The sequence below is a fragment of the Drosophila nasuta genome, chromosome 2R, assembly GCF_023558535.2.
Source record: "Drosophila nasuta strain 15112-1781.00 chromosome 2R, ASM2355853v1, whole genome shotgun sequence".
In the NCBI taxonomy this organism is placed as follows: domain Eukaryota; kingdom Metazoa; phylum Arthropoda; class Insecta; order Diptera; family Drosophilidae; genus Drosophila; species Drosophila nasuta.
Genome location: NC_083456.1, coordinates 12067997 through 12093847, shown reverse-complemented (window position 1 = coordinate 12093847; position 25851 = coordinate 12067997). Strand labels below are relative to the sequence as shown.

General features: G+C 40.5%; 11 protein-coding genes across 14 annotated transcripts; 3 read left to right on the top strand and 8 right to left on the bottom strand.

The window, feature by feature from the left end:
- The first annotated feature begins 30 nt into the window (after positions 1 to 30).
- On the top strand, positions 31 to 1648 carry LOC132786208 (zinc finger protein 420). Of its 2 annotated transcripts, none has more exons than XM_060792669.1 (4): positions 31 to 238; positions 312 to 1087; positions 1144 to 1215; positions 1558 to 1648. In XM_060792669.1, exons 1-4 carry the CDS (start codon positions 122 to 124, stop codon positions 1583 to 1585), a joined length of 993 nt encoding a protein of 330 aa, XP_060648652.1. In that variant the 5' UTR covers positions 31 to 121; the 3' UTR covers positions 1586 to 1648. The 2 variants fall into 2 exon arrangements, with proteins under 2 accessions (XP_060648652.1, XP_060648653.1); XM_060792670.1 differs by lacking the exon at positions 1558 to 1648 and adding an exon at positions 1278 to 1418 and having other exon boundaries at positions 95 to 238.
- LOC132786194 (zinc finger protein 236) lies at positions 1409 to 4091 on the bottom strand. Its single transcript, XM_060792654.1, has 5 exons — positions 3770 to 4091; positions 3229 to 3713; positions 2133 to 2959; positions 1699 to 2076; positions 1409 to 1636 (listed from the first exon to the last, which is right to left on the bottom strand). The coding sequence occupies exons 1-5, from the start codon at positions 3993 to 3995 to the stop codon at positions 1513 to 1515; spliced, it is 2040 nt and encodes a 679-aa protein (XP_060648637.1). The 5' UTR covers positions 3996 to 4091; the 3' UTR covers positions 1409 to 1512.
- A 36-nt stretch (positions 4092 to 4127) lies between these two features.
- LOC132786205 (gastrula zinc finger protein XlCGF8.2DB-like) lies at positions 4128 to 5570 on the bottom strand. 2 transcript variants are annotated; one of them, XM_060792667.1, is made up of 5 exons: positions 5383 to 5570; positions 4941 to 5322; positions 4592 to 4889; positions 4399 to 4530; positions 4128 to 4339 (listed from the first exon to the last, which is right to left on the bottom strand). In XM_060792667.1, exons 1-5 carry the CDS (start codon positions 5497 to 5499, stop codon positions 4219 to 4221), a joined length of 1050 nt encoding a protein of 349 aa, XP_060648650.1. In that variant the 5' UTR covers positions 5500 to 5570; the 3' UTR covers positions 4128 to 4218. The 2 variants fall into 2 exon arrangements, with proteins under 2 accessions (XP_060648650.1, XP_060648649.1); XM_060792666.1 differs by having other exon boundaries at positions 4592 to 5322; positions 5383 to 5568.
- A 139-nt stretch (positions 5571 to 5709) lies between these two features.
- LOC132786202 (transcription factor Ouib-like) lies at positions 5710 to 9023 on the bottom strand. The gene is made up of 7 exons (XM_060792662.1): positions 8769 to 9023; positions 7912 to 8699; positions 7737 to 7850; positions 6928 to 7450; positions 6235 to 6864; positions 6067 to 6180; positions 5710 to 6009 (listed from the first exon to the last, which is right to left on the bottom strand). The coding sequence occupies exons 1-4, from the start codon at positions 8883 to 8885 to the stop codon at positions 7240 to 7242; spliced, it is 1230 nt and encodes a 409-aa protein (XP_060648645.1). The 5' UTR covers positions 8886 to 9023; the 3' UTR covers positions 5710 to 6009; positions 6067 to 6180; positions 6235 to 6864; positions 6928 to 7239.
- A 74-nt stretch (positions 9024 to 9097) lies between these two features.
- On the bottom strand, positions 9098 to 10395 carry LOC132786206 (zinc finger protein 724-like). The gene is made up of 4 exons (XM_060792668.1): positions 10276 to 10395; positions 9541 to 10208; positions 9362 to 9478; positions 9098 to 9304 (listed from the first exon to the last, which is right to left on the bottom strand). Exons 1-4 carry the CDS (start codon positions 10393 to 10395, stop codon positions 9112 to 9114), a joined length of 1098 nt encoding a protein of 365 aa, XP_060648651.1. The 3' UTR covers positions 9098 to 9111.
- Positions 10396 to 10668: 273 nt separating this feature from the next.
- On the top strand, positions 10669 to 11754 carry LOC132786209 (transcription factor Ouib). The gene is made up of 3 exons (XM_060792671.1): positions 10669 to 10894; positions 10972 to 11543; positions 11617 to 11754. The coding sequence occupies exons 1-3, from the start codon at positions 10769 to 10771 to the stop codon at positions 11729 to 11731; spliced, it is 813 nt and encodes a 270-aa protein (XP_060648654.1). The 5' UTR covers positions 10669 to 10768; the 3' UTR covers positions 11732 to 11754.
- A 201-nt stretch (positions 11755 to 11955) lies between these two features.
- LOC132786196 (zinc finger protein 529-like) lies at positions 11956 to 14413 on the top strand. The gene is made up of 6 exons (XM_060792656.1): positions 11956 to 12366; positions 12419 to 12617; positions 12671 to 13001; positions 13057 to 13493; positions 13548 to 13952; positions 14023 to 14413. The coding sequence occupies exons 1-6, from the start codon at positions 12174 to 12176 to the stop codon at positions 14261 to 14263; spliced, it is 1806 nt and encodes a 601-aa protein (XP_060648639.1). The 5' UTR covers positions 11956 to 12173; the 3' UTR covers positions 14264 to 14413.
- A 104-nt stretch (positions 14414 to 14517) lies between these two features.
- On the bottom strand, positions 14518 to 17119 carry LOC132786199 (cystathionine beta-synthase-like protein). 2 transcript variants are annotated; one of them, XM_060792659.1, is made up of 4 exons: positions 17024 to 17119; positions 16446 to 16670; positions 15310 to 16351; positions 14518 to 15249 (listed from the first exon to the last, which is right to left on the bottom strand). In XM_060792659.1, the coding sequence occupies exons 2-4, from the start codon at positions 16666 to 16668 to the stop codon at positions 14991 to 14993; spliced, it is 1524 nt and encodes a 507-aa protein (XP_060648642.1). In that variant the 5' UTR covers positions 16669 to 16670; positions 17024 to 17119; the 3' UTR covers positions 14518 to 14990. The 2 variants fall into 2 exon arrangements, with proteins under 2 accessions (XP_060648642.1, XP_060648641.1); XM_060792658.1 differs by lacking the exon at positions 17024 to 17119 and having other exon boundaries at positions 16446 to 16919.
- A 769-nt stretch (positions 17120 to 17888) lies between these two features.
- Positions 17889 to 18932, bottom strand: LOC132786210 (antigen 5 like allergen Cul n 1-like). The gene is made up of 2 exons (XM_060792673.1): positions 18775 to 18932; positions 17889 to 18717 (listed from the first exon to the last, which is right to left on the bottom strand). Exons 1-2 carry the CDS (start codon positions 18880 to 18882, stop codon positions 18043 to 18045), a joined length of 783 nt encoding a protein of 260 aa, XP_060648656.1. The 5' UTR covers positions 18883 to 18932; the 3' UTR covers positions 17889 to 18042.
- An 83-nt stretch (positions 18933 to 19015) lies between these two features.
- On the bottom strand, positions 19016 to 22225 carry LOC132786198 (cystathionine beta-synthase-like). Its single transcript, XM_060792657.1, has 4 exons — positions 22038 to 22225; positions 21148 to 21372; positions 19486 to 20527; positions 19016 to 19425 (listed from the first exon to the last, which is right to left on the bottom strand). Exons 2-4 carry the CDS (start codon positions 21368 to 21370, stop codon positions 19140 to 19142), a joined length of 1551 nt encoding a protein of 516 aa, XP_060648640.1. The 5' UTR covers positions 21371 to 21372; positions 22038 to 22225; the 3' UTR covers positions 19016 to 19139.
- A 1022-nt stretch (positions 22226 to 23247) lies between these two features.
- On the bottom strand, positions 23248 to 25760 carry LOC132786195 (uncharacterized). Its single transcript, XM_060792655.1, has 2 exons — positions 23986 to 25760; positions 23248 to 23499 (listed from the first exon to the last, which is right to left on the bottom strand). The coding sequence occupies exons 1-2, from the start codon at positions 25729 to 25731 to the stop codon at positions 23257 to 23259; spliced, it is 1989 nt and encodes a 662-aa protein (XP_060648638.1). The 5' UTR covers positions 25732 to 25760; the 3' UTR covers positions 23248 to 23256.
- Between the last annotated feature and the right edge of the window lie 91 nt (positions 25761 to 25851).

Below are 25851 nucleotides of genomic sequence, written 5' to 3'. Positions count from 1 at the left end.
TATATTGTTGACTGGATTCGGCATATATTGGCTAATCAAATGCTGCCACGCTGCCTCTGCCGACAAATAAACAAAATACGCTGCTTGACCAATTGAAGTTTTATTTAAATTTTTGTCGAATATGGAAAGTTTTTGCCGTACTTGCGGCAAAACAGTGAATATAGAAAATTGTATCAACATTTTTTCGACACAGGGCCGTCAACTGCTGCACTTGGTGCGCACAATTTCCAACTGCTGGGTACTGACAAAATAAAACCACTTAAAAACTCAGTGAATTACAAACACTAACAGCTCCATTTCCCCCTTCATAGGTAGAAAATGTTGTCGGGTTTCCAATTTATATGTGCAACGACTGCCAAACGCTGCTGAAAAAGCTAAGCACGTTTCGTAAACGTTGTGCCAAAATTGAAGCATTCCTCACCAGACGTAAAAATAAGTTGAGCGCGAACGATGGCATTTCACCAGCGATATTACAAGAAGCTTGTAAAGTTACGGCTGACCCGCTGCGAATAGAAGAGGAACCGGTGAACATTAAGGAAGAACCAGCGGGGGAGGAGCATTACAATCTGCACGAGGAGGACGCAGAGAATGTCCAGCATCAACAGACTGAAAGCGAAGACTACGACGTTGCCTCTTTACCTTTTGATGGGACTACCCAAGAGGCGCAAGTCGTGGATGTTCCTGTTATTGGCCATGCACAAGAACCTAAGCTCGAGGCAAACAAAGCAGTGAGAAGCAAGCTTGAATCCCGCAAGTACACAATGCGTGTGGGCAAAAGAACTATGTACATTAAGCTTACGGATGAGCAACAACCCAAACGTATTGTGGACCGTGAACGGCAGTGGGCATCGGCTCGTCCCTGTATCTGTGAGCACTGTGGCCGCCAGTTCAAGGATGGCAGCAATCTGAATGTTCATCTCTTGCGGCACACGGGCACAAAAAACTACGAGTGTAAGCAATGTAACGAGAAATGCTACACATTGCATTTGTTAAGACGACATCAGCTGAAGCACACAGAGGGACCATATGAATGCACCTTCTGTGGTTTACAATACAGTACAAATAGCTCGCGAGTGCGTCACGAACGGTGAGTTTACTTTTAAAAAAAGAGTTTACGATATAATCTCGATCTTCCTTTGGCAGCGAGGCGTGTAAGAAAGGACGAGCACCGCAGTCCAAAACCGAGGTGATCAAACGCGGCGAACGCACTTTTCAGTAAGTTATATTCACTCAGTAATCAATGTTGTTTTGTCACATTTGTTTTTATAAATCTGCAGCTGTGATGTCTGTGATCTTTGGTTCCTGCGTGCTGGGAATCTCACACAGCACCTAAATTCCTCGAACCACATTGCTAATGAACGTCGCAAAAACAAAAAGTTTCAATTAAAACAAAAGGAATCATAAGATGTGCCACTTTGAGACTTCTATTCATATCAAAATAAAACTATTCCATTTGTGCATTTTTTTTTTAACTTAAATTATATACAAATATTAGTCTAATTCCCTTTCTATTTAACTTGAGTCTTCTACAATCTGCTCTTTTTCTACCTTTTGCAGATTATCCTTGTGCATTTTGCTAAACTGATGCGAATACAAGTTGAACTTGTACCGAAAATATGCATCACAAATGCCGCACCTGAAATCGACAATTAATGTTTAGTAAAACATGTTTAAGATAATGTAAGAATTAAATCGAACCTGTAAGGACGTTCACCGGTATGAATGCGCTCATGTTCTTTCAGTTTGCTGCGCACATAGAATCCCTTGAGGCAAATATCGCATTCGAAGGGCCGCTTGCTGTCGTGCCTCATTTCATGCTTTTTTTTCGATTGCGGATCCGCAAATCGCATTTCACAGAGCTTGCACTTAAAGGGCGTCAGACCCAAGTGTAGATTAATATGACCATTTAACGCATATTTTGTTGCATAGCTCTTGTCACAATAGTTGCAATAATGACGAACATTTTCCTTAGGCTGTGATTCCTGTGCTGGCAGCGGTGGCTTCTCCTTAATCTCGAGCCGCTGATTCAATTTATTGACATTGCGGTGAATACGTGGCGATGCTCCATGAACGTTTCTGTATCAGACAAAATAATTGGTTATTTTTTTAAATCAATTAATAATTTTCCTTACTTTTCATGCAGATAACGAGTATTCGATGAACTAAACGCTTTCGTGCAATAGTTGCAGACAAATGGTAGTTCGCCGCGATGTCGGACACGGATATGCATGTTTCTCATATAAGCGTCATAGAATTGTTTGGGACACTCGGGGCAAGGATAGTTCTTGGTGCGCGTGTGGCGCAGCATGTGTATGGTTAGATTACAACGCACTCGGAACGAGGCACCACATTGATCGCACACATGATTGAGTGGTAGTGCTCTGATCTGTTCACGACGAATGCGATTTTTCTCTTCTCTCGTACGCTTTGTGCGCTTAGGTTTCTTTTCCTGAACTCGGCGCTTTCGTTGTTTAATCACTGGCGTCTTTGGTATGGGCGTTGGCGTTGATACTACCTTCTTTTTGCGGGGCCGTGGCAGCTTATCCATACCTCTGTATTCGTTTAAAAGATCTTCATAGATCTGCGCCCCCAACGCAATGCTATTCGAATCTCCTGAGCCCGGATGTTGCACCTGACCCGTTTTTCTAATTATAGCATTTGGCATAGGCTCCACAATAATAGTGGCTTGCTCACTTTCGCCTTCTGCTGACAGTATTGTAACATATTGCTCCGCTTTCATATCGCTGCTGTTGTCGTTGTTATTGTCAAGCGTCTGTGTTGCCTCCCCATTCTTGCAATTAGCCACCTCCATTTTAATTTGGCTATCAAGATCCACATCGTCGCCACCTTGAAGTTGAAGCTCTGTGCGAATACAAGTTTCGCGGAACTCGATTGCGATGCGCAAGTTGTCCACGCAATTGGCACACATGAAGCGTGAAATTTCTTCGGGACATTGTATCTGCAATAATAAATTTGAACACATTAGTTCAAGGTCTAAACCACTTTCTCAATTCATAGTCATAAATATATACATATATCAATGCCCATATTTTTAAGGAATAGTTATTACTCAAATATTTAAAAAAAAACTCACAACTACACTACTAAAATTCCTTTAAATCGAATCGTAAATTAAATATAAAATATTCCAAAGAATAGACGCCTATAAGTTAGCTGACTCTAACATTTTAAATAAACTATAAATTAGTTATTACTTTTATACCTTACCCAAATTCCCGTTATGACTTCAATGTGATACAACATCACAGCATTTTCTTCGCAGCAAAGATCTTTCGCTTTATCATCAGCGACAAAGCAACGACCACAAGTGCGACATTTCTGCTGCTCAATTAATGGTGTTGCTAGTTCATCCTTTTGACTGACTTCAACTACTATTTTCAACTGCTGCCCAGCCTGCTCCTCTGCCAAGGGATCTGCTTCTGTAGGCATGGGCGTAAATGAAACGAAAGCATTTCCCGTGGCGCTGACAAAATCCGGCACTGAGACAATGCCTGTATTGCGCACAAAATCGGGGGCAATTATAATTTCTCCACTGGCCTCGGCTGCCTCACGTGCTTCCGCCTCCTCGAGCAGTTCAGCGACCAGCTTTTGATTCTTAAGTTTCTCCGACTTTTCACGTTCAGCCTCACTAATATCATTTTTATTGATACACGGCACTGCGCCTGGTCTCAGTGTACGCTTCGAGCATAGGCCTGAAAAATAGGCTTTGAGTATTGAATACTGCATTACATCGTAAACAATAACAAACCCATTTGAAATTGTAATCCTCCCTGAATGTCTTCCTCTTTAAAGTGCTCATTGCATATGACACTCTTGAGGTAGCTCTTTAGTTTGTCTTTACTGTTCTTGCGGCAAAACAAAAACCACTTTTTTAAAGTTTCTGGATTCTTTGGAAAGCTAAAAAAGCTATATTGTTGTGAATGTTTTTGACGCGACTTGAATTTATTTGTGCAGTTATGCACCGCGCACTTCATTTTTTTAATGCAAATTATTATTTTATTTGTGACGTCGATAGCGTGACCGCAAGCTGCATTTGAGAATATACTGTTTTGGTTTTCAAAAAAATACTGCTTTCTTCATAGGCTTGGTAACATTTGCAACTGGTAACAAGCAATAATCGATAACACAGCGTTGCGTTAAGCGGTTATTTTAAAATTTTATTTTGTGTAAATCTATATAATATATATAGATATTTGCTTAATCAGAGTCAACACCAGTTTCATCCAACTTAGACGTTGCTTTCTTTTGATGAGTCTTAGAGCGATAATGTGTTTGTAAGCTTGACTTTCGATTGAAGTAAATGCAACAAATTTCGCAGCTGAAACAATATAGGCAATAAAATCAGTGACAATCAAGGAAAATATTATAAAGACATACTAGAATGGTTGTTCACCGGTGTGCACAATGGCATGTTTCTCCAAAGTACTTTTATTTACGAAATGTTTACCACATAAGGTACAAGTGTACGTCACAATCTTGGTTTCAGTCTCTACATGCTCGACATGGGATCTGGAAAGAAAAACGAATGTTAATACAAATATGAATTAAATTATTGAGCATTGTTAATTACCTTTGATGCCGTAATCGTGCCATACTATTTACAAAACGTTTGCCACAATATTTACAGGCATATGGCTGCTCTCCTCGATGCTGAATGCGTGTGTGTAAATTAACCAAATGCTTCGAATAATCTTTATAGTCGCATTCCTCACAAGTATATCGTTTCACACCTAAATGTCGCTGAACGTGACGGTTGAAGTTGGCATTGTCATTAAAATGTCTTCCGCAATGATCACAAAAGAAATCCCTTGGCTTTTTAATCTTTTTAGAAGTTAACGAATTATGGCGAGTCTGGTTTGAAGTGTCATCTAGCAACAAATGGTTAGAATATAAAATCGGCTCAGTTTTATTTAAATTACTATCACTCTGTTCATCCTCGTCCTTTAAACTGCAGTGATGCTGACGATGTTGACTTAAACTCGCTTCATCCACGAAACATCCACCACATAGATCGCAAAAGCAGACCCTTGGTGAGTGTTTTTGCGATGTAACTACTTTGTAGGGCAAATTTTGATTAAACTCCACTTCAATTGCATCTACTTTGTCCTCCAGCTCAATTTTCATGCCCTCATTAGCCAAAGGATCATCAATATTGTCCTCTAAATTTCCTTTGAAAGAACAGCCTCCCTTCAGATATAGCCGATTACTTTTTATGCAGCGGGTTCGAAATTCAATGGCATTATTTAAGTTAGTTAAGCAATTTGAGCAAATTATACTAGGTACATTTAATTCTTTTGTTAGCTAAAATGAATAAATAAACAGTAATATTCTCTCTGCACCCTAGACATTATTATCTCTTACCCAAATACCAGTAAGAATCTTTATTTTCTGCAGAATATCGTCGTCATCAAATAATTGTTTCAATTTATGTCGATGAGTTCGTTTCCCACAAGTCCGGCAGCGAAATGTCTCAGACATTTTTATATTTTGTTTGTTTTGTTGGCGTTTGTTTATGTTTATCCATATAAGAACAGGGCTGTTATTACGTTAAACAAGTTGTTGTATTGTGTGAATGTCATATTTACAATTCAAACATGCATTGTGTGAATGTCATCGCCTTCAACTATAGGATTGTATCACATAGAATTGCTATTTAACAATTTGGTATATTTATTTTATTACTAAATTTATTATTTAATAATCAGAATTATTTAATTTAAACAACGCAAAAAATGTTCTATTACAAATTGTACCATTTACTTCTAACGATTATGAATTTAAGCGACTTGATTTCGTCCGCTTCATTCATCCAATTCCTCAATAATTGATTCGGCAAATTCCAAGTCTTCCTGTTCCACAATAATATCCTCTTCCAAGTCGTCAAAATCTTCGCCTTGAACCTGAGCAGCTTTTTTTTGGTGTTGCTTTGAGCGATAGTGTAATTTTAAATTTGTATTTCGAGGAAATGCAACATTGCAAACTTCGCAACTGAAATGAAAAAATCATTGTTAGATCAAATAGTTAAAGATTCCATATTAAACATACCGATATGGTCGTTCACCAGTGTGCAAAAATTCATGTTTATTCAAGCAGGATCTAGTGCGATATGTTTTGCCACACACACGACACTCATAGGCCCTATCACGCATATGTTGTAGTCTAAAAAAAAAAAATTAATATAATAAATCATAGTACTTGTATTGTTATGCTTACTGTTCATGTCGGGAACGGGAGGTGCTGGTATAAAATCGTTGCTCACAATGCTTGCAAGCATAAGGCATTTCACCTTGGTGTTTGACGCGAATATGCAAATTTAGCAGATGTCCTGTGTAGTATTTTTCACCACATTCCTGGCACTCGAATGACTTTATTCCCGTATGTCGCACAATGTGAATTTTTAGATTGCTGGCATCGGTGAAGTATCGGCCACATTGATCGCACACATAGGTCTTGGTATTTGATTTATCTTTCTTTGTAATATTTGTTTTAATTTTTTTTGAACTTACGCGCTCAATTTGATTGGAGCGCTGCTCTACTGAACGGTTGCTCATCTGTTGCATTTGTCTCTGCTTTGGACTTTGTTTTTTTGCTTGGCTTGCAGCTAACGGCAATTTGCATTTGCTTACGTTTATGTTCGCTTACTATATGATTTGCTTGCTGCTCACTCATTACAATCTCTGTATTCTCCATTTCTGTAGTAAGTGGATCGGATATTGTTGCTCCTTTTCCATTTCGCAAATATTTGTTTGTTTGGATACAGCGTTCTCGGAAGCTGATTGAATGGTTCAAATCTAAATGGCAACAAGCACAAATGTGCTTTGGCAGGTCTGGTTCCTCGGTTAACTACAAACATAAAGAATACGCATTTAAATATTTACTTTATTTAACAATTACTCCAAGACTTACGTAGATGCCCGTCAACATGTATAGCTGATTTAAAAGAGTTTTACCTTCCGGACCAAAGAGATTTTTAGCATTGAGATTGTAAATCTTTTCTCCACATGTTCTACACAAAATTAATTGTGACATTTTTATTTTTTTGTAAAATATATTGCTTTATTTTAGCCAGCCTTAAAAATGTGTTTTTGCTTCGATTAAAATTTGTAATAAACAAACAAATGCGAATGGCAAATAAGTACAGCTGTTACACGCGTTTCCGTGTGACTGCCGCTTATATCTTAGGCTCCACAGCACATGAGATACCCTTATTCATTCGTTTTACACATCTAACTCCGCCAATAGTGAGTCTGGAAACGGGATTGCTTCGTTGGCCACGTTAGTCTCGTCATTGCTGACCACGGTGGGAGCAGCATTGAGAACATCATTTGGATTTATGTGCGCCTCGCTGGCTCGCTTCTGATGCTGCTTTGTACGACAGTGAATCCTTAAACCAGGTCTTCGAGGAAAGGCCACATTGCACAGATCACAGCTAAAAAAAGGGACAATAATGAAAATTATGGATTCAGGTACATTAAATTGTATGAATTCTAGGATAACAATTATATGATTCAATAAAAGCTATAATTGTTTTATATATAAAAACTAAATATAATATTTAAAAAAAATTATTATTATTATTGCTTTAGGACAAAAGTAAACCTCAAATAATATCAGAGCAGTTATATTATTTTGTTTAATGCTAAGTCTATTCCAAAGATGTGGTTTATTACTTTTATTTATGTAGCCCCAAATTATTCATCCAAAAAAAAACTTACCGATAAGGACGCAGACCTGTGTGCAAAAATTTATGTTTATTCAAACATGACTTGGTCAAATACTTTTTGCCGCAAATCTTGCACTCAAACGCCCAATCTCGAATATGACGCACTCTACAATAGTATATATATTAATTAAATTTATGAATTACCAGGAAACAATTCTAAATATTACCTTTCATGGCGAATCCGTGTGCTGCCCGAGTGGAAGCGTTCATCACAAAATTTGCAGGCAAATGGCTTTTCGCCCTTGTGTTTCACACGAATATGCAATCGCATCAGATATTTGGAGTAGTGTTCAGAGCCGCATTCCTCACACTTGAAATTCTTCTCACCCCTATGGCGTCTCATGTGTAGCTCGTGGTTGGCGATTGAATTCGATTGGAGACCGCATAATTCGCAGATGAATTTGTCTAACTTATCATCTTTTTTGATGCTCGAGATGTTGGTCGTTTTATTCTTGGTTTTATCAACACTTTCAGTTGGTTCTGTACGCTTCACTTTAAAATCAACATCACCATCAGTTGAGGGCAATTGTTGTGGCACTGGAGCTTCGGAACCTGCTTCGTCGGCACTCCAATCGTTCACTTCATCACATGACGAGCTCAGGTTGTCCTCACTATTGCTCCAACTATTCAAGGGCTTTAAACCCATTGGTGTAGCCGCAACAGGAGTGTTTACTTTAGAGTATTTATCTTTTGTGAATAATTTCTCTTTTGGTATTGGTTGTTGCTGTGTTTGAAGACGATGTGCTACAGAATGTGAAGGTTTTGCTTTAGGACTCGATAACATAGACTCCCTTGGGATGCCTCTGTTTGAAACTGTTAGCCTCATTCTTTCCAGTTTCCTCTGCTGAAACGACTGCTCCGTTTGCAAACAACGCTCGCGAAATGCGATTGCGTGACACAAATCCAAATGACAGCAGCCGCAAATATAGTTCGGCATATGAATGTCTTCTCTTAACTGCAGTTTAGGATAAACACATGTTGCTTAACGTCCTTTTTTTGTGGTGTTGTTTTGTAAGAAGCTTACCAGGATGCCAGTTAAAGTTTGGATGTTTAATACAATTTCATCGCCATCGTCGTCGAAAAGGTTTTTGGTATTCGGATTAAATATCTTTTCAGCACACATTCGGCATTGCATAGACATTTTTTAAAAAGCGTCTTCGTTTAATGTGCAATGTTTTTATGCATCAACTCCGATTTTAGACGTCAGACAGAGCTGTTTTTTTGTTGTATGTAAACAAACACGAGAATGGCATGCGTGTGTAGCAGCGCAATGGTGTGAATAGCAAGTTAAAGGCGCGCATTTAAACATTCGAATTTCTATATAGAAGTATAAATAAATGAAAACTGCATAAATACTAGTAAAATATTTATTCATCAACCTCTTCAATAATTGAATCTGCGAACTCAAAGTCAATATCATCATCGCTATAAATGTTCTCTTCTACTTCGGCAGACGATGTCGTTTTTTCATGGGCTTCCTGAACTCGACGATGACGTGCTGTTATATAGTGATTTTTTAAGTAGATAGGTGCCTTAAATGTCTTATTACACGGCTCACAACTAAAAAGTATGAATTATTATTTATCTGCCTGTCATATACACTTCTGAAAAACTTACCGATAAATCACTTCGCCTGTTTCATGAGTCTGTTTATGATTGTTTAAGCTGATTTTGCTAACAAACGCTTTTGGACAAATGTTGCATGCAAATGGTAATTGATTCGCATGAAACTTTCTGGAATGGAAAATAATATATCAGTTTACAATTAACTTTATATAGTGACATTAACTGCTTACAGTTCATGACGACATCGACTGGGACTATTGCGGAAACCCATTCCACAATATTTGCATACGAAAGGCATTTCACCCTTATGATGAACGCGAACATGAAGCAATAATTGAGAACGTGTGAAAAATTTACTGATGCACTCTTGACACTGAAACTTCTTGATGCCCGAGTGACGCAACGCATGATCCTTCATGTTGCTCAAATCACTAAATGCCCAGCCGCATACATGGCAAATGTACTTTTTTTCCGAAGACGTAACACGCGGCTTTTTTTTCTTGGCTTTTTTAATATTTTCACTGATTGCCACGGCAATATCATACATTGGTTTGGAGTCATCCTGTTCAGTAGTGCTGCGACATGGTTTTGTGCCATTCTTTACTGGATTTTGGAAACGCCTAATTCGTACTCGAGGATTAAGGTGGTTTGATTTAGATATATGTCCACTAATCTTCATATTTGTTTTTCCTTCAAAGCTCTTTGTATTGTTTGGCACTTCAATGATTTCATTTTTATTTAATGGATCTAAATGGTGTAAATCTTCCGAGTGCGAATGCTTATGGCTTAACAAATTGGTATTTGCATCCAAGCAGCGCAAGCGAAATGCCATTGAATGGTCCAAGTCCAGGTAACAGCAGGAGCAAATATGACTTGGCAGGCGGTAATCAAAAGAGAGCTGTAAATTTTTCGAAAGGATTTTAAATCAATATCTGGGACATTGCAAGCCGTCAATTAAATTCTACCTTGATGCCCGTAAGAGCTTCGATGTTTTGTCTAATGTCCTCGTTCTCATGATTAAATAAGTTTCTTGGATTTGCGTTAAAAATGGGTTCTGCACAAGTTCTGCACTGAAGCGGCATCATTTTTCTAAAAATATTTACTTACTGACAACAGTGCGACCGTAAGTGCGTAACCGAAGATACTATTTTACGTCGAAAAATACCCTAAGAGATCTAGCTTTATGTATAAAAGAAAAACAAATTTGGAGATGGTCTAGATTATGTTTTTGATCATTAATCCACATACAAAATAAATTTAAATTATATTAAAAGTTGGGATTGACAATTACAAAATACAAAAACATTTTGGTATTTTTTACTTATAGATACAATGGAAATGGCGTTTCGCCATAATCGAAGCCAGCTGTTCCATATTATTGCCATTCACGCAAAAATAAATAACAATCTTGCTGCAGTTTTTGCAGCAAAGGAAAACATTTAAAATAAATAGTTCATAATGGATGAATTGCTCACACACTGCCGCACTTGTGGTACAACAATAAACAAAGAATTTGATGTCAATCTATTTGAAGAATCGAATTTCCAATTAGTAGCATTAATTCAAGACATTGCCGACATGTGGGTAAGTTTCGTTAAGCAGATCGAATAATGAAGCCATTTCTACTTGTATATTTATAAATTGCATTGATATAATGGTAGATGGAATATGACAACATTTTGCCGGATTTCATTTGTTTACGCTGTAAAACTATTTTGGACCAAATACTTCAATTCCGTTCAATTTGTCAAAGAACTCATCGAAAACTATTGGCGGCTATAAAAGATTTAAATAAACGCAACGAGCTAAACCATGACTATGAATCGAATCCAAATGTAGGTGACGAAGACTCTCAACATAATGAGAGCAGTGAAGAATATGAGATAATACAAGAGTCCGACATCGAAGAAGAAGTACCTGAAACAACTAAATCAGACGTAATTTATGTTGAAAATACGATAAAGTCAAAAGCTAAGAGGCGAGATAATCGCCATTTAAAGTCCTGGATTTGTGATCAATGTGGCGGAGTATTCAAATCATCCACATACTTGAAACTGCATTTATTACGACACACCGATCAAAAGAAATTCGAATGTGATATCTGTAAAAGAAGATACTATACACAAAACGAAATGCTGCGCCATAAAATACTGCATACAAATGCGAGGCCTTATGCATGTCGTTATTGTGACAAAACATTTCGTGGCACGAGCAGCAAAGCAGTACATGAAAGGTTAGCTAAGGATTTCTCCAGTTACACTTTAATTAATTAATAATAATTTATTAATTTTTATTTTGACCTTCAGAACTCATACAAACGAGCGGCCATTTGATTGCCGGTATTGTGATAAATCCTTCAGATCGACATCAGTTCGAAAAATGCACGAGGGAGTGCATTTAAATAATCGCAAATTTCAGTAAGAAAACTGTGTTAATATATTAATATACCACTATAATATTTGCCCATTTTAGTTGTGAGCAATGCGATCAATGGTTTCTGCGTTCGTCACATCTGGCACTTCATCAAAGAACGAAAATACACAAGGCAAAATGTCCCAGTTAATAAGTATTAAATTTCGTAACATTTTGAATTTCAAATAAACGACATTCACACGTTAATGACAAGCACTAAATCAGCTGTTAAATTGTAATGTGAATAGCCGGTCTTCTTCTTGCTACTAAAGGAGCATACGCTGATCGGGCTGGGAAAAATCATATTGCTTATTAAGAGAAGTCTTTAATTAGAGTGTATTTATTTTGTTTGGAGCTATTAATTAGGTATTGTTTTTAATAAGGACGTAATTAAACATTTACTGGTTTTTGTTGTGAAGTGGTAACTCAATGTGATTATTTACCCATCAAAATGAAAGAAACATGCACAAATCGCGGCGCGCATCGTAAAAGGTTGTTGCGTTTTGAGAAAAATGACAAGATACGACTTATAGCAGCAGTGAGACTGCGACGTCTCCTCTGGGACATGAGAGACAGTGAGCACAAGGATCTAACGTGTGTTAAGGAGGCCTGGCAATCAGTGGGTGCTGAAATGGGCAGAGAGTGTGAGTGACTAATTCACTAGTGGAAATAAATAATTAAATGTCGCTCGTTTAGCAAACGAATGCAAAGTCGCTTGGCGTTCATTGCGCCAGAGTTATCGCTATCATTGCAAGGCAGCCAATAGTCGCTTCAATGTTGATGGTGACAGCGACGATGATGTTGATAAAGGCGATGTGGATCCACTTGAAACTCCAGATATTCATTGGGAATTTGCTTCCCACATGGTCTTCTTGCAGGAAATGTCAAGAAAGAGGTAAAGAAGGTTCACTATTCATTTACCAATTGATTTTTATTTAACGTTCTTAGGTCCGACTCTACTTTGGATGAAACTCCTTCGACCGACTCAATAGTGGAAGATTACACGGATATGGAGTATCTGGAAAATTATGACATTGCAGAAGGTGACAATGAAGAGAACGAGCAAGAGGAATATCCTGCAGAAGATGAACTCGACGAAGATATTTACTATTTAACAAGTTCTTCGAAAGAAATGCAGCAGCAACCAAAGATCGTTATGGATGAAGTGCTATGCCGAACGTGTGTACAGCCAATAGAAGATGCTCAAACTTCTCAAAACCTCTTTGATCCTCACAACAATACAATACTGCAAGATATCAAGGAGCTGACAGATCTGCTGGTAAGCTGAGGCCCTGAAACCCAATGTAAATTTATAACAATTTCTGTTTGTGCAGCTAACACAAGATGACGACCATTCCGATTTCATCTGCAGTCTCTGCCAGCAACATCTGGAGATGTCTATTGAATTTCGCAGATCATGCATTGACGCACAGTCTCAGATCGTCATCAATGTACACATGAAGGAGGAGTCCGAAGAAATGGATTATCCAGAGTCGTTAAGCATTACCCAAGACAGAGCAAGCGAAGAACACTTGAAAACAGATGAAGTACGATTAGAGGATATTGATATATCAGATAATGAAGAGTATTACGAAGAAGTTGATGTGCAGCCATTGCCACTTCCAACAGCACCGCCTACCAATAAAAATATACTAAAAAAAGATGACAACACTTTGAAATTGCAGTGTCATGAGTGTGGATTGACTTTCACTAGCCAAGATCTACTCAAAATGCATATGCATCAGACGCACAACATGCAGCTTCATACGAGGTTTGTATTCTAATCATTTGAATCGAATATCCAGAGTATTTAAGCTTTTTACAGATTTGTGTGCAAACATTGTGGACATGATTTCAAGTACTCGGCACCGCTTGTCGAGCATCTGAAGAGCATCGGCGTGCATTTTGGCTACAAGTGCGAGGAATGCGGTCAAAAGTTTCACAGCAGGCACTTCCTTAAGAAGCACAAAAGACGAATTCATGGTGTGGCTGATGAGCACATCTGTCACATTTGTGGAAAGAACTTCACAACTGGATTCAATCTGCGTAACCACATCGTACGGCACGCCGGGACTCGACCTCACAAGTGTAAATTATGCAGCGCTGCTTTTTCCACAACTGCGGAACTGAATAATCATAAGCGAACGCATGACAATGTACGTCCGTATCCTTGCCGTTATACCTGTGGAAAATCCTTTCGCCATTGCAGCAATCGCAGCACCCACGAAAGGTAAGATTCACTCCAACAAATTATTGATATAATCATTAGTCTTTACTAATAATTAAATTACTATTTGCAGAGTGCATATGGATGGGAGTCAGCGGCCATTTCAATGTGAATATTGCGACAAATCATTTGTGACCAAAGGTGACTGCAGAGCCCATCAAATGGTTCATACGATGAGTCGTGATTACAATTGTGAAATTTGCGAGCAAAGCTTTAAGCTGCAAAAGCATTATCAGCATCATCTCACCACCAAGTCTCACAATAAACTGGAAGCTCTTCGCATAGTGCCCAAGAAGCAAGATTCAATTGGATAAAATATTACTAAGATAAATGTAATCAACTATAGTTAGCAAAGACGTAGTTTAATTATATAAGTGCTGGGAATTTTAAAAAGCATCTGTTTATATAATTTGGAATCGTGTTGGTATATTATAAATCATATTTATCCATTGCCAGAGTCCACTACTTGTTGATCAGTAAATAGCAAAAAAGGATGTAACAGTTGTCTAGAGCTAAGCAAAGAACTGAATCATTACCTTCCATAGTTTATTTTAGTAGCTTATTTAATTTGCCATATTTTCATCGTATTATCGCAGCACATTTGAGTTTGGTCAATATTTGTCAAGAGGATAATAAACAAGCAAGTTTATATCAATACTCAGATAACAAACTCAGACAATTATGGGCCGACACAAATGGAAAACCAATTATCTTATCATTTACTTTATTATTACAACTGTTTTGAATTTACAGTCAATATTTAGACTGATATCAACGAGCGATGTTCCTTCTTAAATTGTTATAAATATGCTGATTAGCTTAATCTTGGGGTCTTCACACAACGACCGATAACAACTGTAATTGTAGGAAAAGTAGGAAAAGTTTTTGTTGCGCAACTTATCGGTCGGTGATACGAATTTTGTAGATGGCACACATACTTTATTTCTTTCTATTATCCTCAATTAATGACACTCCCTCGAATGAAGTCTCTTAATAAGTATTTCTCTGCTGAGTTAGTAATTTATTTCTCTACCAAGAATTTCAAGGAACGGAGTTGCCATTGGATATATAGGCAATAATGTCTGCTTTGGTAACAACTGCCAAGATCTTCTCGTTCTGCCCGACAACCAGCACACTGGGATCCACTTCCAGTACACGTGCCAGCTTGCCAACTATGTCACTCTCTGGCAGGCGAACGACACGTTTGTTAATCGCCTTCAAAGCAGGCTCATCCAGTTGCCGATTCATGCTGACCAGCTGATTGAGGAGCGTCTCTTGACCCACCACGCCCAAAACAGCTCTGCAAATGGATGATGAAATAAGAAGGCGATCGAACCACTTGAATGTTTATGTAACATACCCAGTTTGTTGGTCAACCATAGGCAGCTGATCCACGCCATGCCGTTGCATTATTTCAATAGCCTGGCCCATTGTTGTGTTGGACTGCAGCGTGGTAACAGGACTGGACAGCTTTAATTTTGATATGGGGACATCCCACCACCAGTGTCGATGAGGATTGTCGAGTTGCTTGAAGCCACGTGCCTCCATCCAGTTGTCTGATACAAACCGGGACATGTAGTTTCGAACTCCATCTGCAAGGATCACCACACAACGCTGGCCAGCCTTCAAGGAGCGTGCACACTTCAAGGCTGCAAACATAGCGCCACCACTGGAACCACCGCAGAGCAAACCCTCCTCAGCAATGAGGCGACGACTCAAAGGAAAAATGTCAAGATCATAGACTTTGACCCATTCATCGATAACCGTGCCATCATAGACTGTTGGTGGAAACTTGTAGCCAATTCCCTCCACCTCGTAGGACAGCACATCAGTCTTGTTGATCTCCATGGGGCGAGCCAGCACGGAGCCATAAGGATCGACGCCAATTACACGACAATTGGGAGCCTGCTCCTTGATTTTGCGGCCAATGCCAGTGATGGTGCCCACTGTGCCAGTACAAAGCACCACCATGTCCACCTTATTGTCCAACTGCCAGAGTATTTCGGCAGCTGTGCCGTCATAATGTGCCAGCGGATTGCCAGCGTTACGAAACTGATCTAGAACAATCGAGTTGGGTGTTTCACGCTGCAGCCGTTGGGCCACGTAATGAAGACCCTCCGCCGAATCGTAGGGCGCCTCGTTGGGAGTGCGTACAACTTGCGCGCCCAGAGCATGTAGTATGTAGACTCGCTCATTGGACATCCTTTCGGGCATGACTATGATGCACTTGTAGCCCTTGACGGCACAGGCCATGGCCAGGCCAATGCCCGTGTTGCCCGACGTGGGCTCAATGATGGTGTAGCCTGGCTTCAGCAGTCCTTTGTCCTCCGCATCCTGTATCATGCGATAGGCAATGCGATCCTTCACTGAGCCACCCGGATTCATGAACTCACACTTGGCAACTAATCAAAGATACGAATTCAATTAACGCGATTAGCACATTGGAAACGTGATGATGACGTGACTGTGGCAATATAATTATATCACTCTACTTACACATCTCACACTGAATGCCCTCCTTGGTGGGTATGTTGTTGAGTCTGACGAGTGGAGTGCAGCCAATGGTCTGCAGGATGTCTGGCGTAATCTTCTGAGGATGCGCGATGCCACGTTGCGTGTGAGGCGTCTCCTCCTTGGTGCCCAGATGCCAGGTGCATCGCGATGGCTGGCCAGGATCAATGAAATCTGCTGGTCTCACATAGCTGTTATTAGCTGTCATTGCTGTAAAATAATTTGGAATATATTTAGTCCTGTCTAAGTTGAACTGCAACTTCTGTGTTGCTTTTCCGCTGCCGGTTCGCGATTGATTGAACTATTCGTTGATCAGCACTTCGCATGTTGGCAGTGGTCAGGCCCACTTCGTGTAGAGTTATCAGTGCTACTTTTATTTTCCTTGTCTTATCGTGGATTGTTGTGAAATTGTTGGTAAACTTTGCCTGTATTCCCAGTTAGTAAGTCACTAGATCTTTTGCTATCTCAAACATGCACGAATACATTGACTTCGAAAGCTGTTGGGTTATCCTAGTTATTCCATTATCCTTGTGATCCGCACTGAAAATTCTATAATTCCATACCTTTGGATTATATGATTTTATATATACAATTTTTATCAAGCACTTGCTATCTTCCTTACAGACAAAATATTACTAGATCTTACTTCACGACTTGGGATTTATATAGCAACCCGATGTTATTTCCCCACAGCTAATAACTCAATTGATATTAATACTAGCACACATAGATATTCATATACATACGTAAACAATTTTTGCATCTGTATTATATGTGAAATATACAGGTTATAGTCTAAGCCTCTCAGTAAACACACTCAGTATAAAATCTCAGGTTATCAGGCTCAGTTTAAGACAATCGCGCTCAAGAGAGTCATAAGAATGTATGTGATGCATGTAAATGTGAAAAAGTTTTAGTTTTATTTTATTTTGTTGTATTTTGCCGGCAATAACTGCATGTCATTATTTGAGTGTTTAATTTGCATCAGATCTTAATTTCATTTTTCGTTGTCCGGTTTATCTAGCTCGCCGTTTGATGAAACTTAAAAATATAACAGTTTTATTTTATTTGTTATGTTTTTGTGCTATCAAGCGTGTGAATTTTGTGTTAATCGTGTGTCAAACACTTTTCCATTAATCAACGCACTTTAATATTGAAGCTGGACTATAAAATACCCTGTACATTGCTTAAGTGATAATCCAAGCGCAAATGGTTCATATTCAATTAATCAGGTTAAATTTATTTATATGAAACTGCAATTATATTAGATTTCGTAATTTTTGTAAATTCTGATATGTATTTTGTAAATTCTTAGATTCTTTAAAAATTTTCGATTTAGACAATTTTGTTATCTACAACTACAATATTTTTGTAATAAATACCCTTCCCAAAATTGGAGGGTATATGAAATATTAAGTACGCTGTATATGATAAGAATCGTGAAGAGGAAGCACTGCTGATAAGAAGCACTCAAGACAGATTTTCCATTGCTTGCGATTACGATTTATTTATTTATGTTCGATAAAAGTTATACTAGGTATTTTGTTTACATTGCCTTGAACTTCTTGGGTTGTCTCCGTATTTAGAACAATCTGATGTCGCTAACGATCTTGTCGTTATCATAGATCTCCTTGGCATAGCACAAATTAGGGTAGTCAAAGGCGGCGCCATACCGATTCTTGCAGCCGGAGGTTGCCTTATCGCCAGGAGTATAAACCGGCTGTCCGATCACATTCGAAGTGGCAAAGTTGCAAGTGATCACAAAGTGATTGTAATAATCGCGAGAGAATCGCACGGCAGCACATCCCAAATGGGTGTTCTTCTCGGCGACGGCAATGGTGAACTTGGCGACATTCTTGTTGGGCAACTCCTCGGGAAAACTGGCCAGAATTTCGGGCGATGCATTGCTGCGCTCACCGAACCATTTCTCAATCTGCTCCTTAATGATCTCTGCATCCGTGTACTCGGACTCGGCACCGCTATAGCTGAAGATGGCATTGTTCTGGCCGGCATAAGCGAAGCGTTCGGTACTGCGGCATTTGTCGGGCAGCGACTGACAAGTCTCCACATTCAAGAGAGCCAGATGGGCGAGCTCCTCGCACCACGTCATCTTGGCCATGCGAATTGCCTTGGGTAGACCTTCAATGCTGCCGCCAGCCACATTGTTGCGCAACTCATTGAACAGACTGAGGATCAATTTCTGATGCGATTCGATCTTCACCGGACGCGCATCCTTAGGGCAATCCTCGCTAAAGTTCTGCATCAGAATTACAATTTACTACGACTGTTGCGAGCTTAAAGAACTAGAACATACTCCCTTATTGTTGCAGGCAATGTGTTTGTCCAGGCAAGTGGGCAGAGCACAGTAGTCCACTGCTGTGGCAATGCCAGCCAGAGTAGCCAATAGAATCAATACTTTCATTGTACTTTGTTGGATTTACAATCGGTATTCACTACAAACTGAAGTTACAACCCACAAACAGTCGCTATTTATAGGCCACAAAAATGAGGCGGATATTATTACAACTGAGTTCTGAGGAAGATCTGCTTCGCAATATGTACAACTGTTTTTGTTACGATATAAAATGTGTCCAAGATTTAATTACTAAAATGTTAAATTATGTGTAAATGCACTGGTTAATTATATCATCATTAAGTTAAGAGCATCCCAGGAGAATTCTAATGCTTGACATCTCCGTTGCCGTTTTGCTTGGCGCCAGCGCCAGACGCAATGTACGATGTGACATCCAGTTTGGTTGCCAGTGCCAAGACCTTCTGCTTGTCATCGATAATCAGCACACTGGGATCCACCTCCAACACACGTGCCAGCTTGCCCAATATCTCAGTCTCAACCAGACGAATGACTTTCTTATTTATTGCTTTGAGAGCTGGATCATCCAATTGCCTATTCATGCTGACAATCTGATTGATGAGCGTCTCTTGACCCACGACGCCCAAAACATTTCTGCAAATAGATGAAGAGATTAGCAAACGTTTCAATCATGCGAGTTATTATATAACTTACCCAGTTTCTTGATCAACCATGGGCAACTGCTCCACGCGATGCTGTTTCATCAGTGCGATGGCCTCACCCACAGTTGTGTTGGACTGCAGCGTGGCCACAGGACTGGGCAGCTGCAGCTGGGAGATGGGCACACTCCACCACCAGTGGCGATGCTCGTTGACGGGCTGCTTGAAGCCACGTGCCTCCATCCAGTTGTCGGACACAAACTTGGTCATGTAGTTGCGAATGCCATCGGGCAGAATGACCACACAACGCTGGCCAGCCTTCAAAGTGCGGGCATACTTGAGGGCCGCATGCATGGCGCCACCGCTGGAGCCACCGCAGAGCAGACCCTCCTCGGCGTTGAGGCGGCGACTCATGGGGAAGCAGTCGGCATCGCAGATCTTGGTCCACACATCCACGACGCTGTAGTCGAATACTGTGGGCAGAAAGTCGTAGCCAATGCCCTCCACCTCATAGAATTGCACATCAGTCTTATTGAGTTCCTCGGGACGCGCCAACACGGAGCCATAAGGATCGACGCCCACCACTTGACAATTGGGTGCCTGCTCCTTGATCTTGCGTCCAATGCCACTGATGGTGCCAGCTGTTCCAGCCGAAACCACAATCATGTCCACCTTGTTGTCGAGCTGCCACAGAATCTCCGCAGCGGTGCCATCATAATGTGCCAGCGGATTGCTCGCGTTGCGATACTGATCCAGCACAATCGAGTTGGGAGTCTGGCGCTGCAGCTGCTGGGCCACATAGATTAATCCTTCGGGGGAATCATAGGCTGCCTCAGTGGGCGTCCGTATAATCTTGGCACCCAACGCACGCAAAGCATAAACCTTCTCGTTGGACATCTTCTCGGGCATGACAATGATGCACTTGTAGCCCTTGACGGCACAAGCCATGGCCAGGCCAATGCCCGTGTTGCCCGACGTGGGCTCAATGATTGTGTATCCTGGCTTCAGGAGACCATGCTCCTCGGCATCCTGCACCATGCGATAGCCGATGCGATCCTTCACCGAGCCACCTGGATTCAGGTACTCGCACTTGGCATCTAATAAAGAAGAATGGAATAAATATGTTGTATAAGAGATTACAAAATTTCAAAAATGAGATATTCTCAGATCATCTATAGCGATACTTATCCGACCTCTTTAAATTAATATTAAAGTCTGTTAAGACTGTTTAATATTAAATAAAAAAAGCTATTTAAGTTTGTATTACAAAAGCATCTGGTTTAAAACATTCTAAATTATTTTAAATGCCTTTTAAATTTTTTAACAGTACCAATTTTTCAGAAGTCACCTATAATTTTGTCATAGACCGATTTGAAATTGCAATTTTGGGACCTCAACGTGCATATACAAATTTTTAATTTTACATAAATCGAAGAAATATCTCTGAGATCTTTGTGCATTTTATCTTCTATTAAATCTTTTTTATATTTGAGTTTAATGTTTGACAAAAATAACGTAAGGCGAGTTTGATGATTTTTTAAATTAATCTGTTATGTTTACGTTATTTTATCAAAAGGATTTGCTTTCGTCTTCGGTACTACCATTGATCATTGATAAAGTATACTCTATAATTCTCTCTAGGCGCAAAGTTACGCTACCTACCTACGTCTAAGAATAACTGCAAGAAATATTCTTCTATCAAGTTGCATATACTCACACATCTCGCACTGAATGCCCTCCTTGGCGGGTATGTTGTTGAGCTTGACGAGTGGAGTGCAGCCAATTACCTCCAGGATATCGGGGGTAATCTTCTGACGATGCGCGATGCCACGTTGCGTGTGGGGCGTCTGCTCCTTGGTGCCCAGATGCCAGGTGCACTTCGAAGGCTTGCCGGGATCGATGAAGTCCGCTGGACGCACATAGCCCTTATTCGCTGACATGACTGTGAATTAATTGCGAGTGAGACTCAATCAATAAAATGATGCGATTCCGCTGCCGACTCGTGCTTAAATGATTTGATTTCCTGCGTTAAGATTTGCTTGCCACCATCTGGCTGCTGCTCTTGGGATCAGGCTGACAGTGAACCCAACTTTTCACTTATCACTTGTTGCTTGTTGTTTTTTTTGTTTTGTTTCTGCCAACTCATGGTAGTTTTGTTGTGAATCGCAGCTTATTTGCCTGCTGACGTCACAAGCAGTGTTACCATGTCGCCTGAGCATCCTCAGCTTTGAGAGGATTGCGTTATCTCCTCTTCTGATTGGGTAATTGTTGCCAAAAATAAGTGAACTAACACGTTTCAAGGCAATGCCTTATCAATGACTTGTCGTGTTTTTATTACGTCGCATATTCGCATGAGTTTGTTATTTTTTCAATTTCGCATTTGCCTAACGTTTTTACATTTGATTGACGGAAACCGGCAAAATGCAAAAAGTAAATTTGCAAATGCAATCCACACACAACATACAAACATAAGCAAAGCACATGTACACAAGCACGCACATTTATGTTTGCAGAGTGTTCACACATATGCACATTAGCTGACTGCTACAAATTTGTAGGAGGAGCATTGCTCTCTACTGCATTGCTGCATTGCAATTACATGCTTACCTGTATTTTATATTGTTTTATGTGCTTAGAAACGTTTCAATTTTATGGTGGCAAACACTTGAGTATGCTCTCCCTAGCAGTCCCAGATAAGAACTAAATTACCAATGTGCGCTTCAGAGCAAATACACGTGATAGATACGCGCGACGATGTTGTTTCTCCAAATAGAATTGGCTCTCTGAACATGTTGTGTACGTAGCACACATACTATTCCCATACATGCTCAAGTGGACCCGCTACCGCAAACACACACACAGGGCGCCCGGCGACCTAGTGCTGCAAAAGGTTGGTTAAGAGTGTTGTTAAACTCCAACCGGAGCAGCGAACTTCAGTTCACCCAATTAGCATAGGAAAATCAAAGACGTAGCGCGAAAACTTAAAACTTTGCTGACTTAATTATTTTTACAATTTAAATGCATGTCATACTTTTTAATAGCAAGACTTGTGTACAAATTAATTCATGTTTAGCCGGTTTGCTGAGCTGTGTATCTACTGATGTTTGACTTGTTTACCTGGTTTTCTATAGAACAAACTCCTTAGAGCAATAACCTCAGCAATGCAGCTAGCAGATACATTTCTATTGTATAAACACGTAATGGTGTTTACACACACACTTGCACACACAAGCAGACCATGTGGAGCATGTGGAACGCATTTCACGCTAACCAGAGTTTGGTTGTGGCATTTGTGGATCGCAATCCTAAATCAAGCCGTTACAATTCAAAACATGAGCTTACGATTTATGTATTGCATAGTAAGTACTATTTAACAGTATTTAAACATTTGTAAAAATCAAACAACCTGATTACATCTATAAAATGGAAAGCGTGTCACTATCAATGGGTCTTATCACAACACAAATATTATGTTTACACTAAGAATAATGAAGCGCGTCAGATTCTTATCAGATTCACCACAATACACTAAGCTTATCGCTCATACGCCTTGTAATCTGTGTGGTGCATTTTATGACGGTATTTATAGAAATCTTTATGAACTCTCTCCAAAGCTTGTAGAGTCTATAAAATAATAAATTTCTATAAAGTGTAAATTGATTAGAAACATTCACTGAAGATGTTCTCTATGACGCATCTTATTTCCTGTTTGCTGTGGAAATCCCCAATTCTACGTAATATAGAAACAAATCGTAAATTAGGTTTAATAAATTAATTTAATATATATTTACTTATACTAATGGGAATTACTTAAGTTGGCATAATTTCAGCAATTAACGCGAGCTGGAAGACGTTTCATTTGATAGTCTTCGCCGACCTTAAGCACAGCTAACATGCCCTGCACTGAGTGCGACTCGATGTGACAGTGATAGCTCCAGAAGCCAGGATTATCAGAGATAAAACGAAGTATAACATAGCCCAGACCAGGCACCTGCACAGTGTCCTTAGCCACAGCTGGGTATTTATCGGGCAAACGTCTCAGACGTCCTTGCCTGTCTAATTGACGAATCTGCAATGCAAGTAGTAATAATTAGCTTATAATTTAAAATAGAAAACAATAAGATAAGCATTTTATTGCTTCAAACAAACATAATATAAATTAATGTCCATATTTGGATTCCATTTAAAATATATAAATAAATTGTTAAATGAAAAAAATCAAATGGAAAATAAAATAAATTATTTAGCTTGTAAGTTATTTTCTTCTCCCAATTCCTAATTTTCTTTTCAGAAAATTACTAAAATTTTCAAAATAAATATATATAAACAAGTAAGAGTAAGAGTAGACTTTGGTTTAAGTTTTGTTTACTAAATTAAATTACTAGACCATTTTATGTTAGTGAGGGTTAAGGGAAGTCTTAATAATTACAACTACGATAACAGACAGACGGATATCTGTTTATGGCTATTGGCTTCACATAATTTTAAATACCGACTAACCCACATTGAGGAAGTTCATCTAGAGCTAAGTTAGAAAAGCGATAGTTGGACTTACATTTTTAAGATCTTGTTGATTGCCAAGGACGTCCTGTCCCACCACGCGGAAGGTGAAGCCATGCATGTGGATGGGATGCGTGGCATCCATGTGATTGACAACAACCATTTCGATGGGTCGATAGGCAGGCAAGCGAATCACATGGACGCACTCGCACACCTCGCGATCACACTGTCGCTTCTTGGCGGCCAACGAACTGCGATTGCAGAAGTAGCCATCGTCCTGATAGAGATAATGAGCCTGCAGCAATGAAATGCCCGGTGGCATAAAGCTAATCTCATCGATTTGAAACAGAAGCTCGCCATTGGGCGCCTGGCGCAGATTCAGACTGGAATAGTGTGTCAAGAACTTGGTGTAGCTGGGCCAGGGTACGGGATCCAATGAGCGTAGGGAGACAGTGCCCACATCCTTATCGGGACTCGCCTGACGCAGGCCACTTAAAGACTCAGAGTCATTCGAAATCTTATAGCGGAAATCGTTGACAAAGATGGGCGGATAATCATTGTCATCCAGTTCTCTGGCCCGCTGACTGTCGAGTATGTTGCCCTGGGGCAACTCACTGCGAGCGGCACCGCGATAGCTGAGCACAGCTCCCTGGTAGAGGCTGCGCTCCTCGCAGCGTTCGTAGCCACGCACACGGATCCAATAGTTCTTGGCATATTGATTCGCCTCGAGCACAAAGTCAAAGCGTTCGGCGGAGGTGAGAAAGAAGCCATCGGCGAGCACGGGTTCGATGTCGTTGCCATCGGTGCTGATGATGAGCAGCTTGTGCTGTTCAATGGAGAACTCCACGGGGCAGTTGAAGACGCCGTTGTAGATGACACGCATGCGATAGCGATAGCCAGGTGTCACCCTGAGACGCTCGTAGCGATGACGCGAATCCGGATCGGGCAGCTGGCTGAGATGATTGCGTCCCTTACCGTTGATCAGTATATTGCGCACCTGCTGCAAGTCGTAGTCATAGAAGATGTCCTGCACCAACAGCGCATGTTCCACCAGATCGTAGTCATAGAGTCGGGCTTGAGGATTCGACTGATGCGGTTGACGCACTATCAAATTTCCGGCTATGCCGAAGCCACGCTGCCAACCCATATGGCTGTGATACCACATCGATCCACTGCGATCCGCATTGAACTCGTAGCGAAACACCTCACCCGGCTCCACCGGATACTGTGTCACATGTGGAACGCCATCCATTTCCGGAGTGCGCGACATGTGAATGCCATGCCAGTGCATTGTGCTGGACTCGCCCAGATAGTTAAGCACATCCACCACCACAGTGTCATTCTCGCAGAGCTCGATCGCCGGACCTGGCACCATGCGATTAACAGCCATCACCGGAGTGGAGACGCCATCGCCATAGATGCAGTTCTCCGATGCACAAGCTCGCTCATCGTACGGACAACGTTGGCACTCGGGGCCGAGGCGTCGATAGTTGTGCACCACCAGCTGATAGTAACAGCTCTGGGATTGTCCTTGCTGGCAGACGCGACGACACGGATGCCGCTCGAAGCCACCAAAGTTCGAGATATCCACCTGAGCATAGTCATCTTTCAGCTGTAATCCTCCATTGTGTGATGACTCCTTGTTGGTCTTGTTCTTGTTCATCCAAGGGAATGTGAACCATTCGATTTTACCTTCCGGCTCCGTTAACTTTGCACTGCCCAAGTCCAGTTGGAGCAGGCACAGCAGCGTTGTCCACAGTAGCCAGCGTTGGCTTTTACTTTTAGTTGACGGCGTAAACATGACGAAGCGCAACCTTCAACTGTGGCCAAGGGCCCAAATTAACCCACGAAGAAAGTTTGGAAATCCAGCAAAGCAAAGTGGACGCCACCCATCCATAGTTGGACATGCGCGGCACGTGAC

What these genes read in the sequence shown, in the direction of transcription:
- LOC132786202 (XM_060792662.1), bottom strand. Translation starts at nt 8,885, where the DNA reads ATGTCTATGCAATGCCGAATGTGTGCTGAAAAGATATTTAATCCGAAT. An exon ending in ACACGGATTCGCCATGAAAG is followed by an intron (nt 7,851 to 7,911) that starts GTAATATTTAGA and finishes ATACTATTGTAG; the next exon opens with AGTGCGTCATATTCGAGATT. An exon ending in ACAGGTCTGCGTCCTTATCG is followed by an intron (nt 7,451 to 7,736) that starts GTAAGTTTTTTT and finishes CCCTTTTTTTAG; the next exon opens with CTGTGATCTGTGCAATGTGG.
- LOC132786194 (XM_060792654.1), bottom strand. Translation starts at nt 3,995, where the DNA reads ATGAAGTGCGCGGTGCATAACTGCACAAATAAATTCAAGTCGCGTCAA. An exon ending in AAGTCATAACGGGAATTTGG is followed by an intron (nt 2,960 to 3,228) that starts GTAAGGTATAAA and finishes TTATTATTGCAG; the next exon opens with ATACAATGTCCCGAAGAAAT. An exon ending in ACCGGTGAACGTCCTTACAG is followed by an intron (nt 1,637 to 1,698) that starts GTTCGATTTAAT and finishes TGTCGATTTCAG; the next exon opens with GTGCGGCATTTGTGATGCAT.
- LOC132786195 (XM_060792655.1), bottom strand. Translation starts at nt 25,731, where the DNA reads ATGTTTACGCCGTCAACTAAAAGTAAAAGCCAACGCTGGCTACTGTGG. An exon ending in ATCAACAAGATCTTAAAAAT is followed by an intron (nt 23,500 to 23,985) that starts GTAAGTCCAACT and finishes CTTGCATTGCAG; the next exon opens with ATTCGTCAATTAGACAGGCA.
- LOC132786198 (XM_060792657.1), bottom strand. Translation starts at nt 21,370, where the DNA reads ATGTCAGCGAATAAGGGCTATGTGCGTCCAGCGGACTTCATCGATCCC. An exon ending in GGGCATTCAGTGCGAGATGT is followed by an intron (nt 20,528 to 21,147) that starts GTGAGTATATGC and finishes CTTCTTTATTAG; the next exon opens with ATGCCAAGTGCGAGTACCTG. An exon ending in ATGGTTGATCAAGAAACTGG is followed by an intron (nt 19,426 to 19,485) that starts GTAAGTTATATA and finishes ATCTATTTGCAG; the next exon opens with AAATGTTTTGGGCGTCGTGG.
- LOC132786208 (XM_060792670.1), top strand. Translation starts at nt 122, where the DNA reads ATGGAAAGTTTTTGCCGTACTTGCGGCAAAACAGTGAATATAGAAAAT. An exon ending in GCACAATTTCCAACTGCTGG is followed by an intron (nt 239 to 311) that starts GTACTGACAAAA and finishes CCCCCTTCATAG; the next exon opens with GTAGAAAATGTTGTCGGGTT. An exon ending in CGCGGCGAACGCACTTTTCA is followed by an intron (nt 1,216 to 1,277) that starts GTAAGTTATATT and finishes ATAAATCTGCAG; the next exon opens with CTGTGATGTCTGTGATCTTT.
- LOC132786205 (XM_060792666.1), bottom strand. Translation starts at nt 5,499, where the DNA reads ATGTCTGAGACATTTCGCTGCCGGACTTGTGGGAAACGAACTCATCGA. An exon ending in AGATTCTTACTGGTATTTGG is followed by an intron (nt 5,323 to 5,382) that starts GTAAGAGATAAT and finishes TATTCATTTTAG; the next exon opens with CTAACAAAAGAATTAAATGT. An exon ending in GCACGATTACGGCATCAAAG is followed by an intron (nt 4,531 to 4,591) that starts GTAATTAACAAT and finishes TTTTCTTTCCAG; the next exon opens with ATCCCATGTCGAGCATGTAG.
- LOC132786206 (XM_060792668.1), bottom strand. Translation starts at nt 10,395, where the DNA reads ATGATGCCGCTTCAGTGCAGAACTTGTGCAGAACCCATTTTTAACGCA. An exon ending in AAGCTCTTACGGGCATCAAG is followed by an intron (nt 10,209 to 10,275) that starts GTAGAATTTAAT and finishes AAAAATTTACAG; the next exon opens with CTCTCTTTTGATTACCGCCT. An exon ending in ACAGGCGAAGTGATTTATCG is followed by an intron (nt 9,305 to 9,361) that starts GTAAGTTTTTCA and finishes CATACTTTTTAG; the next exon opens with TTGTGAGCCGTGTAATAAGA.
- LOC132786210 (XM_060792673.1), bottom strand. Translation starts at nt 18,882, where the DNA reads ATGAAAGTATTGATTCTATTGGCTACTCTGGCTGGCATTGCCACAGCA. An exon ending in TTGCCTGCAACAATAAGGGA is followed by an intron (nt 18,718 to 18,774) that starts GTATGTTCTAGT and finishes ATTCTGATGCAG; the next exon opens with AACTTTAGCGAGGATTGCCC.
- LOC132786209 (XM_060792671.1), top strand. Translation starts at nt 10,769, where the DNA reads ATGGATGAATTGCTCACACACTGCCGCACTTGTGGTACAACAATAAAC. An exon ending in AAGACATTGCCGACATGTGG is followed by an intron (nt 10,895 to 10,971) that starts GTAAGTTTCGTT and finishes ATATAATGGTAG; the next exon opens with ATGGAATATGACAACATTTT. An exon ending in AGCAAAGCAGTACATGAAAG is followed by an intron (nt 11,544 to 11,616) that starts GTTAGCTAAGGA and finishes TTTGACCTTCAG; the next exon opens with AACTCATACAAACGAGCGGC.
- LOC132786199 (XM_060792659.1), bottom strand. Translation starts at nt 16,668, where the DNA reads ATGACAGCTAATAACAGCTATGTGAGACCAGCAGATTTCATTGATCCT. An exon ending in GGGCATTCAGTGTGAGATGT is followed by an intron (nt 16,352 to 16,445) that starts GTAAGTAGAGTG and finishes ATCTTTGATTAG; the next exon opens with TTGCCAAGTGTGAGTTCATG. An exon ending in ATGGTTGACCAACAAACTGG is followed by an intron (nt 15,250 to 15,309) that starts GTATGTTACATA and finishes ATCCATTTGCAG; the next exon opens with AGCTGTTTTGGGCGTGGTGG.
- LOC132786196 (XM_060792656.1), top strand. Translation starts at nt 12,174, where the DNA reads ATGAAAGAAACATGCACAAATCGCGGCGCGCATCGTAAAAGGTTGTTG. An exon ending in AGGAGCTGACAGATCTGCTG is followed by an intron (nt 13,002 to 13,056) that starts GTAAGCTGAGGC and finishes CTGTTTGTGCAG; the next exon opens with CTAACACAAGATGACGACCA. An exon ending in AACATGCAGCTTCATACGAG is followed by an intron (nt 13,494 to 13,547) that starts GTTTGTATTCTA and finishes AGCTTTTTACAG; the next exon opens with ATTTGTGTGCAAACATTGTG.